This window comes from Pongo abelii, chromosome 8, assembly GCF_028885655.2.
Source record: "Pongo abelii isolate AG06213 chromosome 8, NHGRI_mPonAbe1-v2.0_pri, whole genome shotgun sequence".
In the NCBI taxonomy this organism is placed as follows: domain Eukaryota; kingdom Metazoa; phylum Chordata; class Mammalia; order Primates; family Hominidae; genus Pongo; species Pongo abelii.
This window is the reverse complement of record NC_071993.2, coordinates 124589025-124600533: the sequence shown is the minus strand read 5'-3', so window position 1 is coordinate 124600533 and position 11509 is coordinate 124589025. Positions and strand designations below refer to the sequence as shown.

General features: G+C 54.9%; 1 protein-coding gene across 2 annotated transcripts; it reads right to left on the bottom strand.

Moving 5' to 3' along the window:
• Positions 1–3990: 3990 nt before the first annotated feature.
• EMX2 (empty spiracles homeobox 2) lies at positions 3991–11132 on the bottom strand. Of its 2 annotated transcripts, XM_024253713.3 has the most exons (3): positions 9857–11132; positions 7724–7908; positions 3991–5475 (listed from the first exon to the last, which is right to left on the bottom strand). In XM_024253713.3, the coding sequence occupies exons 1-3, from the start codon at positions 10260–10262 to the stop codon at positions 5308–5310; spliced, it is 759 nt and encodes a 252-aa protein (XP_024109481.3). In that variant the 5' UTR covers positions 10263–11132; the 3' UTR covers positions 3991–5307. The 2 variants fall into 2 exon arrangements, with proteins under 2 accessions (XP_024109481.3, XP_002833604.5); XM_002833558.6 differs by lacking the exon at positions 7724–7908 and having other exon boundaries at positions 5372–5475; positions 9857–10881.
• Positions 11133–11509: the final 377 nt, after the last annotated feature.

Here is an 11509-nt window from a genome sequence, read left to right as displayed (position 1 = left end):
TTCTGGCGCACCGGGTCATGCGGGAGAAGCCACCTCCCGGAGAGGGGTCACGGCTGGGGTCAGAGGGTTCTCAAAACTCCCACTTTCCCCTGGCTACGAGGCTGGCTGGGGCAAGAAAATCGGCGGCTGAGCGGAGGGCGCGGGCCGGAAGCTGCGGGCGAGGCGCGAGCGGCCCCGCAACGCAGCCCGGCTTTCGGGCGCGCTCCCCAGACGCTGGAGGCCGACATCCTCTGCCGCCCCGCCCGCGGCTGCTTCTAGGCGGCGCCCCAGTAATTCCAGCGCTGATTGCTGGAATAATAAAGACTGGTCTAGAAAAATGCGCAGTTACACGAAACGGCTGTTTGCCAAACTCCGGAGTTAGTGGGGCGCTGCTGGAACGACACCCCAGCCCAAGCCTCCTCACTAGACACACACGCCTCGATCCCAAGATACACAGATGTTGCCCTAGGGCTGGGCATGGACATCCATCACAGGGACCCCCATCCGAACACCGAGAAACGTCCCCGCAAGCCACACACACCGAGGCCACCCCCATCTTCTGAGATGCACAACTCCAGGCGAATTCACAGATACACAGTGCAACCAGACCGTGGCACACAAATTCAATAAACTGCATTTCCACACCGTCATAGGCACTCTGCAGCCTCACAAATGCACGTGCTGGCCCTAACTCAAAACAATCTAGAAGCACAAGGACAGCTAGACATCTTGACCAAATCTACATAAGTAGCCCCAGCCTCTCCAGCCTTTAACTTATTCAAACAATTACAACTGACACAAATTGACTAAAGTCCTAGCTGAGACACACAATTCTATTCCACAATCCACACAAATGCCATTATACCACAAACTAGTGCTCTCACCCTATACAAACACACAAGAACAGACCCTCACCCTGCCAGCCTTACACCGACTTGGACCAGCCCTTAAAACCCCCACCACGGAGCGGGGCCCCGGGCCAGGCCTCCGAGCAGCCAGAGTCCCTCCCCAACCGGCCTATGCGTCCCAGACTTTGTTTCCTGCGACTCGAGGCGGGGACGGGGAGGAGCCGAGGTTTCCAAAGCCGCGCGCAGGCCCGAGCCCCCTTTCTGCCTGGCCCGCCTGGCGCGGCTCTCAGGCTGCCACAATCCGCCCCTCGCACAAAAGTGGCCCGGCAGGTTCCGGGCCGCAGCCAGTGCGCCAGCTCCTGCTCGGCTTGCCTGCCAGGAGCAGAGCCAGAGGGAGCTTGGAGCACTGAACACCCAGAACGAGAGCCAGGAAGTTCGGAGGTCGAAGGCTTCTCTCACCCTAGGACTTTCTGGCGCCTCCGCGAGAAACGCACACGGAACCCATGTGTACCTCGCAGGAGAACGTAGCCGCGGCACACGAGCGTGGTAGATTCCGTTTGACCCTCTCAGGGCAGCGCAAACGGAGAACCCGTGCCTCTCCCGAACATGCGCTTGGCCAAGGGGTCCCACAGGGAAGGTCCACAAGTAATTAACAAGGAAACGGAACGTGGATCAAACTTGTATCCTACATCCCCATTCGGGTTCACAGGCAGGACCCTATGGCAACTTGCATACAGTTCTCCGTGACCCAGGAGGAGCGCAGAATCTGACCCACGATGCCCATTGAGCCCTGCCCGGGAGCATCCAGGCCTGGCACCCATATAGCACGAAGGGGCACATAGACCTGGCGCTCATGGCTCCTACAACCCCTGCTCAGCTCAGCACGCGCACACTGCGAAGGGAACGCAGAGGCAGGGCACACGCGCACCCTGCCCCGCGCCCCACGCCCAGATAGTCATCGTGGGATGGCATCTCGCAAATATTTATATTCCTCAGCGCCACGGCAGCCCGCGTCCACATTAGACACTCTAATCCTGCCACTTTAAATAGATGAATTAATAAAGCAAACGAGCGGCTAATAAGCTGACTGTCCTGCCTTTTTGAGGCGGAGGAAGGACTCGAAAGTGCGCCAAATTTGTTTGCAGTGGATCAAGGCGAGCCGCCTCTGCTTCACTTTCTTTATCTTAATTCCGACTTGAAAAGATATAATTATCTAGTTTGAACAGAGCTGCTATCAAATCCTTCTTTGGGCCGGGAAGGGGGGCGTTGGAGTGGATTGCGGCTCTCTGAGCCGCTCCGTGCAGCCGGAGATAGCGCGTAATGAAGATGTGGAGGCCTGAGATACAAAGGGCATTAACCTCATTAGCATGAAACCTTTTCTTCTTACCATTGTGGGACCCTTTCAGCCGCCTAATCCCCCCTATTTTCAAAGCTTGGTTTGTAATAAAGCTTTTAGTTTTTTTTTTTCAAAGCTAATAGTATTCTCTGATGATTTTATTGCTGTTACACTACATAGGACATTTACCCAAAAAAAGAAAAATCTTCACCACCAGCCCCCTTTTCTTGTACTTAAAAAGTATAAAGTATATAATTTCGGCAGAAATAAACCTTCTATTAAGACGGGAATTTTTTTTTCTGGACAGACCATCTGAATTTTAAGAATGTTTAAGAATGAGCTCGGTGTTTGAGGTATTCCGGGTTTCGGAAGGTGAGTGGAAGGAAAAGGTAATTTGTACTTGTTGAAGAGAAAGGGATGCTTTCCGGGAGCACTGACTGCAAAGCGCTTGAGACAGCTAGTGGTCACCGAGGGTCATGCTGTCAAAGCGCCTGGAAGCCCCACGAGGGTTTCCAGGATACCCCGAGGCGCACCTGTCCCTGTGAGACGCAAGCCCGGGTCTCCTGAGGCCACCCCGTCTCCCTCCTTCCCCGGCAACTCCCGGCGGCGGAGTAACCCCTCACAGCACACACACCTTCCAAGAAGAGTCTGTGAAAATGCACTATGAGCAGCCAGGTTTCTACAGAGGGACAGAAATGGGGGAAAAGAGGGGAGGGGGAAGACAGGCAGAGATGGGGGAAAGGAGAAAGAGACAGAGAATGAATTCTACTTTAGAGAAGAGGAGAAAAAAAAGAAAGAAAAATTTCCATAGTGCCCTATAGTCCCCACACGTGCACGGAATGTCTAATCTTAACTTTTCAAGGCAGGATGTTAACAAAGCTTGTATTTTTGCCCTGCATTGTAACTTGGCCTTATCACAGTGTAAAGGGTGGGGAGATTGTCCTAAATTATGTCCAGGCAGCCCCCCTGGATCCGTGGATTAAGAGATTAAAGGAGACCACTGGGCAAGGCCTCCTCTTTCCCCTTCATATTCCTGGTATGATAATTGCTTAAACTGATTTGCACTTTCACAAAAGCTCGCAGGACGCTTTGTAGCTCGAACAGAACAGACGAGGTTTCTCTATCAATGGAAATAAAACTGATTAATGCAGCCTATCAGGATAAGAAGCAAATGAAGCATGCAAAAACAACCTCGTACCCCCAGAAGGGGAAAGGAGGGAGGGAAAAAAGCTAAGTTTCCTCCAAGTCTGATTACAACTTTTTCTTTAATGTTAAAATTAAGAGTTGAAGGTTTCTCAGAACGCTTGCCTTATAAGGCTGCTGAGGCCCTTGGGCTTGGCCCATCACCTTCAGCAGATTGGGGCCAGGGAGAGAAGGAAAGAAAGGAAGGAAAAGTAAGACTTGTACTTTGGGGTTTGAAGTCAGAAAGTTTAGAAGTTGCAATATTCTGCTACATGTTTTCCCCAACATTTTGGAAGAGTAGTCCTCAATGTGTAACTATATGTCCAGTTTTTTTTAAATAACCAGAGGTTAAGAGAAGTAAGCATTTTAACCTGAAGTTCAAACTAAACTCCCTCAGTAGGGCATACAATGGGCAAAGGTCTGGTTGGAAAACTTTTCTCCCATCCCTTTTCTGAAGGACTTAAGTTTTCCTAATCTTCTCCCTTCTCCACCCTCATCTTTCTTTAAAATGCCTGAGAATCCATCAATCTGGCCCTTTTGTGGGTGAGGAGCCTGGGTTTCTTGAGCCTAGTTGGGGAAGGACCACACTCAAATTACTGAGATACATTTTTTAAGATTCACTTCCATTTCCCAAGACGTCTACTCTGAGGGCATATTGATAAATCTTTATTGACAAAATATTGACATTGACATACTTCTTGGAAGTATATAGTGTGTTAGAATTCTAACAAATTAACACAAAACACAAAAATATTTACATTCTGGTATAGAAGACATTAAGGAAGCATTTGTCACTCTCTTTAGTAAGTCTATGATCTTGGAATAGAAACTCAGTGCTTGAAAACTTGCCGCCGTGTGCTTGGCCACACTTAACATCATCCCCGCTAACTACAGTCCTTCAGTTTTTGCAATAGATAGATTTAAAGTTTGGAATAGGCATTGCAGTGAATGGTTGAACTCGGCCAATTTCTCCAACCACTGAAAGGAGAAGTTTGCATCAGGGTTTTAAGCCTCAGGATGTTAGGAAAGGGACTGTCCAAGAAATATAATTAATTTAGGGGTTTTTTTTCCCAGGACAAGTCCTGACTCTTTTTGTGGGCACCCTCCCCAGCCACCCCCAGCCCCCCCCCCGCGTCGTCCTGCTCCCCGTTTCTCTGTAAGAGGACCACTATCGCTGAGCCTACTTCCTTTAGCTTGCACAATCACTTTGACATCAGAAGGTATCAAAAAGTGTTTACAGACTGCACATTTCTTGGGGAAAAAAATCAAAATAAAAAGCACACAGAACCTGTCTTTAAAAGGAAAAGAAAATTACAATTCATTTTCGGTCTTTAAACACCATTCGCCCAACAACTGCTACATGCATTTCAAGGATTTGAAACAGGTGTGGGATGGGGCTAGATATGAAATTTTCGTTTTTTATTACTAATTATTTTTAAAGATGGGGGGAAACACAGCGAAGTGCAAAAAAAAAAAAAAAAAAAAGTCCTGTGCCTGGTTGGGTCGTGGTTTTTATCATCATCATTATCATTTTTTAAGTGGACTGTGATAAACGGAATACCTGCCAATCATCCTGTCTCCCCGGTTTGGTGTTTGACTGACAGCTCCCCTTGTCAGAGTGCACGTTCAGCTTTCGCGCTCTCTCTCTCTCTCTCTTTCTCTCTCTCCCTCCCTCTTTCTCCTTCTGTCTGTCTCTCTCACTCAGCTGCCTCTTTAGACGAGGGTCGCTTGTTGATGAAGGAGCCTCCATCCTCTGCCATCTTGGCGCGGCCTTGGTTTGGGACCCTGTGCCCTCGCTGTCCAAAGTCTTCGCCGCATTCCGCTGCTCCCTCCGATTCCCTCTCCCTTTCTCGGTGAACGTGTATGCGGTTTGTTTTTGTTTTGTAGGGGTTTTTCCTTCTCCACCTCTCCCTGTCTCTTTTGCTCCATGTTGTCCGTTTCTGTGGGGTTAGGTTTATGTTTTTAATCATCTGAGGTCACGTCTATTTCCTCCGGACTCGCCTGCTTGGTGGCGATTCTCCACCGGTTAATATGGTGCGTCCCTTTTTTCTTTTGTTGCGAATCTGAGCCTTCTTCCTCCAGCTTCTGCCTTTTGAACTTTGTTCTTCGGTTCTGAAACCATACTTTTACCTGCGGGTGAGAGGCAGATGGGGTGCGTTAGTTCTTTCAGAGCACCCTTCTGTCAAGTGCCTGATCCTTTCACCCAGCCCAGACTCCAGTTCCAGACTCAGCAAAGACCCAGCCCCCGAGATGCAAGTCCTAAGGTCCAGCCTCCCCAAGGCCTGCCCTCAGGGAGCAGGGCCCCTAGTGCGTGGTGGAAAAGAAGCCTAGCTCCCTGCCCTTCTGAGGCTTCCTGAAGAGCCTTTCCCCAGGGCCCTGTGGACCGGAGTGCACGGAGCCCCCTCTCTCCTGGCCCTGCACAGGGCATCTATATCCCGCTGAGAGCAAAGCTTTGCAAAGCATGGGAAGCCCCTACAAAAATAATAAGTGATTAAAAATAAAAAGAGACATGTCCCTAACTCCCTCCAGCAAGCGAGTGCAAGAGAGACCTCAGTCCGCCGCTGCTGCAGCTTCCCTCATGGCCCAATGTGCTTTCTATTTTCTGCTGGTCTGGGCGGCGTTTCCTAAATATAGTGTCTCCTCTTCGTGGCGGGGGCCCTGGGTAGGCGATCAGGGTTTGCCTGCGCTGCATCCTCCGTGCGGGGGACTCTCACAGGTGAGCAGGAAAGGGATGGGGCTGGAGGAGGCCAGAAGGGACATGGAGTGTGCAGGCCTCCAGACCAACCCAGCTGTACCTTTATAGCTAGGAAAATGGGTTCAAAACTGAAAGCTTCTGAAAGGCCGTGGTTTACACGGAAAGTAAGAGAGAAACTAAGAGGAGGGGAGGTGACAGCAAGCCCCCTCTTCCCTCCTTCTAAACAGCCCCGGAACAGGCTGCTGGTCACACAACCTCGGACCCCAGTCCCATCACTTCCCACCAGGGTGGGGCTGGAGGCCCGGCCTCACCAGAGCGGCTGTGAGAGGTCTCAGGAGCAATGAGGTGGGAGTCGGCTGCCATCCCATGGCCCCCTGGGAAAGCTGAGTGGTGGGTCCTCATTCCACCACCAGACAGTAACACAGTCCAATCTTCCCAGAAGTGGGGTACAGGTAAGGGAGATGGCAGTGACTGCATCTCTGATACCCTCACCCCACAACTCCTATCTTATCTGGATAACAGTACCCCACAACCCAGTGCCAGTCCCTGGACCCCTGGGATCCATTCCATTCCCTCCTTTGAGGCCGCTGGCCGGTCCGTCTTGCTCTCCCGGAAAGCCCCAGTCGCCCAAAGTGCTCCATGAAAAAGCTGAGCGGGAACAAGGCTGAATTTAATTTGCTTTGAGTTTGCTAATTGAGGGGGAGGACGGTTCATTTCTCCCCGGCGCTGGCCCAAGGCGCGCGTCGGTGCGCTCGGGGCTTGACACGCACACAAAGACTCCAGGCAGCGTGGGCAGCGAGGCGGACAAAGACCACCGCCGCCTCGGCTGTCCAGGAGAAATCAGCCGGGCCGCGCCTTGTGCCGGGCTCCGCACAAACCCGCCAGGTCCTCCTCGGTTTTGGGGTGGGGAACATGTTTTAAAACAAAAGCCTCGACCCTTCTGCGCTGCCCAGGAAACGTGTTACAACTTAATCTGCCCAAAAAACGTTACTGTTTGCTGGGAACTTTGACCCCGCCCTGCGGCTCCGTGTACAGTAGCGCCTACTGTAGTCCTAAACCCCCTCCCCACCCTGAGATAAGCCCAAGCCAGGCCCGCCCAGGGACCCTGCTGTGCAGAAGGCCTGTGCCCTGAGGCAGACCCTCTCTGCAGCCTCCCAGCTTTACTTCTCTGATGTAGGGTACACACAGGACGCTTGCCCTCTACCTTCTGATCGCCCATCTCCTTCAGGGAAGTCACTGGAGCCGACGGTGTGAGCCGTGGGCTCGCAGTCGCTCAGAACTCATCCTTAACCCACATCCTGTCCTTACCAGCCTCCAGCCCCAAACACCCAGAAACCCCACTGTGCTCTCCCTCTTCCTGGACCCAAGCAGGGTCTTCACACTCTCACCAAAAGTCTCACCAGAAATGCAGGGATATCTTAGCCAGGACATGCCCAACTGGACAGAGAAACAACTCGGCGCGTTTCCCCAGAACCTGGGGCAGATTGGCACTTACAGCCCCTTTCTGGAGCCCAACAAAGCCAGCACCTTGAGACATACATCCCGAGCCCAGGCGTGGAACCAGCTACCAGGACCTGTGCGGAAGGCCCTCACAGAGCTCCGTGCTCATGGGTGTGCTTGGAAGCCAGATTTGGGGTGGGGGCGCACGCCTAGATGGGTTCCTCGCGCGCAGGCCGCACCCACCTGAGTTTCCGTGAGGCTGAGGCTGTGTGCCAGCTGCTTTCTTTCGGCGCCCACCACGTAGTGATTCTTCTCAAAGGCGTGTTCCAGCCTTAGAAGCTGGGACGGGGAGAAGGCGGTTCGGATCCGCTTGGGCTTTCGGGCCAGCGCGTTGTGCAAAAGGAAACTCTCGGGGCTAGTGTCGTTCCCTGCGGGGAGCACAGCAGAAATCCCATTAGGGGGGCTGCTCTGACCCGAGCCGCGCACTTCTCCCGAGCCGGGCTGGCCTGGCACCGCGCTCAGGGCCTTCGCATAGCCGCGCCGCTCGACCTGCGGGGGCCGGTGGTCCTCCCAAGGGCTCACGAAGGGAACGCCGGCTCAGCTGCCCGGGCCCGGAACGCCGGGTCTCCACCTGTGCGGCACCCAACCAGCCGCTGTCGCAGCGGGGCCAGTCCCCAGGCTCCTGACCTCGGCCGGCTCCGCAGCCGCCCTGGCGCCGCGGGCCTCGCCACCTCCTCGCCGGGCGCTGGAGGCAGGGGAGGGTGCCGCAGAGCCTGGCCGGGGGATTGGCGCCCACAACCCGAAAAAACTACTTTCTCTTCTTTCTAACCTCTCAGGGAACTTTGACCCAGGGTGGAAAGGCGGCGGGCTGCTCTCCAGAGTTTTCTTGGAGATTTATTTTTAAATTATTTGTTTTGTTGCCCCTCCGGAAAAGTATAGAGGCGGGGCGAGTCGTTGCAGCCCGATCGGGACAGAAATCTCGCCGGCGGGTGTGCTTGGCTACAGCCGCTGCTGCCTCTCGCGAACTGGGCTCCGGGGCTCCCGGCTCCCGAGAACTAGAAGAGAAACGCGAGCGAAGAGATCGAAACCCGGGGGGTTACCGAGTTGCAGACACCGCCAGGACAGTCTGTAACGCTGGAAGATCCCAGCGGCTCCGGGTCTGGTGGGGAGACCATGAGCATGACTGATAGAGAATGAGGAAGGGCAGCCCTAAACTTTTCAAGCAAAGCCTCAGAGTTTTGGGTTCACTCATTAGGATAGGAAATCGATTCACCGAAAACCCAAACAAAGAAAAACAAGCCGACAGTCCAGGCAGGATGCAGGCAAATCCAGTTCGGGATTAAGGGTAAAAGGCTTTCTGTTTTTTTCCCTTTGGTTTGATTTTTTTAAATATGGCGAGGGGGGTGACATCTACCCGATTCTAGGCTCCGGCAGGAACGCAATGGGTTAATGAATGGACAAGCCGCGGAGTATTGATCAGCTGCCGCCGGAGGTAGGTCTTTTACCGACTCCGATCCGTAAACTAATTACCCCTTTTTCTGAAGTTTTAACTCTCCTCCTCCCACCCCGTAGCCAGAGAAAAACAAACAAATAAAAAATATCGCAAGAAATGAAAACATGCGAACAGATATTTCCCTCTAAGACAGTTTCCTGACCAGGTTCTTTTTTGTTTTTTGTTTTTTTAAAGAAAGAAAGAAAGAAAAACAAAAACCAGACCGAACCTGCCTTCCCGCTGTGGCTGCTCAGCGCCCCAATTAAGCAGGTCGTGGCGAGAGCGCCGAGCCCTGGAGCTTTCCTCCCGCACGGGTTCCCGCCCCTCCCCAGGCCTCCGAAAGCAGAAAAGAAAAAACAAATCCCATACTTTTCTCCCGGGGCGCGAGGGTCCTCTCGCCTCCAGAAGAGGGTGGAAGACTAAGAAGCCGCGGGTCTGGACTGAAGGGGCGCAAAGTGGGTGGTGAACAGGGTCGAACGCAGTCCAAAGCAAGCCTGGCGGCCGAGTCCTGTCCGCGCCCGTCGGAGCCAGGACGGTTGGGGGCATTGCCGAGGGTACCAGGAGCCTGGGGATCCCGCGGGCCGGGCACGCACAGCCCAGCCTGCTCGGATACGAGCGCACAGGGGGACAACTTCTCCGTTCGCACCCCTTCCCAAAGGGTCAAGCGGCCCGCAGGCCATCACTCCAAACCAGTTGTAGCTTCGGAGACTGGGGATCGACACCACGCCCGGCCCCGCGCCGCCTAGTTTCCCAACAGGGCGCGCTGGCCCGCGAGCCGGAGGAACCTCCGCCCAGGCCTTGCCAAGCGCCCACCCGGAGCAGGCCCGGGGCAGTGAAGGATGCGGCGGGAGCGGCGCGCTGCAATTCCGCGACGTGGCACGTACCTTGGAAGCGATGACCCAGATATCGGTAGCGGTGGATGAGCCAGGGGTAGAAGGTGGACGGATCCCGCTGTTGCGAGGCGAAGAGGGGGTGTGGCGAGTGCGAGGAGGGTAGGGGGTGGGCGGCCAGGGCGTGCGGCGGCGGCACCGGGTGCACTGGCACGGCGGGGTTGGGCGGGTGCGAGACCGCCTCGGCGAACACCAAGTCCGGGTTGGAGTAGACGCCCCTACCGGCGGCGGCGGCGGCGGCCGAGTGGAAGCCGTTGAGGAACGGATTTATGGGGCTGGAGTTAGCGTAGCTGAGTGCCGCGGGACGGATGGGGTCCTCGGAGCGCGAGGCGGGCAGGGGACTGTCCTTGGCCACCAGCGACTCGATGGTGAAGCAGCGCTTGGGCGCCGGCTGGAACATGCTGCGCCGAGGAGCGGGCGCCCTGGGCTCCCAGCTCCTGGCGACCGCCGCACGCTGCCTCCGCCGCCCGCTGCCCGCGGCGAGGACGGACGAGAATTGGGGACTCGTTTGTTTGGGGTGGGGGTGGGGATGGGGGTAAGGAAAGGAAGAAAGAAAGGAAAGGAAAGGAAAAAGGAAAGGAGGGGGGAGGGAGAGGGAGAGGCAAAGCCGAGGATCCCGAGAATCTTGCACCAAACGCGCCCAACCTGAAGAGAGGGGGGAAAATCCTTCCAGAAGAATTTGCAGGCGTGGATTGGGGTAATTTTTTTTCTTTTTTTTTTCTTTTTTTTTTTTTTTTTTTTTTTTTTTTTTGGCGAGATGGCGTGGGGGGATCGGAGTTAGAGGCAGGGAGGAGAAGGGGGGAAAGTTCTCAGGGGAGGCAAAAAAAAAGTTTTTTCTCCTCTGCAAAAGGCGGGCAGGGCGCCCTAAGTCCAAGGACAATCCATGGAAGTGTTCGCTTCTTCACAAGTTGTGCAAACGATTTGTTAGTTCATGAGCCTAATTAGTGCGGGGATCACATAAACAGCTTCCTCCGAAGCCTGGTAAATGGCTTGATGATTGGTCGCTATTACTCGCCCTGAGGTGGAAGGGGGGAGACTCTTTAAAGTGCGTCAGAGGGAGGTGAGCGCCTGGGAACCTGGAGGCCTGGATCCGGGCCGAGAGTGGAACGGAGTCGGCGCCGCCGCCTCGGCTGAGCCTTCTGCCGCCCGCCGGGCCGCCCGGATTCTCCGCGCCTTCGCCCCTCGCTCCCAGCTCACTCGCTCCTGCGGCGCCCGCTGCGGCTTCTCCTCCTCCTTCGCCTCCTCCTCTTCCTCCAGTTCCTTCTTCTCCTCCTCTTCTTCCTCCTCCTCCTCTTCTTCCTCCTCCTCTTTCCCCACCTACTCCCCCTCAGCCACCGCCTCCTCCTCCACCAGCACCACTCCCTCCGGGGCACCCCGGTCCCTGCAGAGTCCCTGGCCGGCGCCGCCTCCACTGCGGCCCCCTGAATCCCGAGTCTGCTGCGCCCAACTGGTAGGACAGACGGACGGACAGATTCCTCTCGCCTATCGCTCCGCCGCTGCTGCCTTAAGCGGCCCCGCGTCGGGAGAACTGGGATCGCCCCAAGAGCACCGCGAGGGTAAGCGGGCGGGGGCTGGTTCCCGGGCTAAAGGCGCCGTTCAGTTATACCAATCCTCACCCTTAGCAAAACTCCCAGCGGTTTCCTAGGC

Coding starts and splice junctions, on each gene's coding strand:
- EMX2 (XM_024253713.3), bottom strand. CDS start 10,262: ATGTTCCAGCCGGCGCCCAAGCGCTGCTTCACCATCGAGTCGCTGGTG. Junction 7,909..9,856: donor TCTGGGTCATCGCTTCCAAG/GTACGTGCCACG, acceptor TGCTCCCCGCAG/GGAACGACACTAGCCCCGAG. Junction 5,476..7,723: donor TCAGCCTCACGGAAACTCAG/GTGGGTGCGGCC, acceptor TCTCACCCGCAG/GTAAAAGTATGGTTTCAGAA.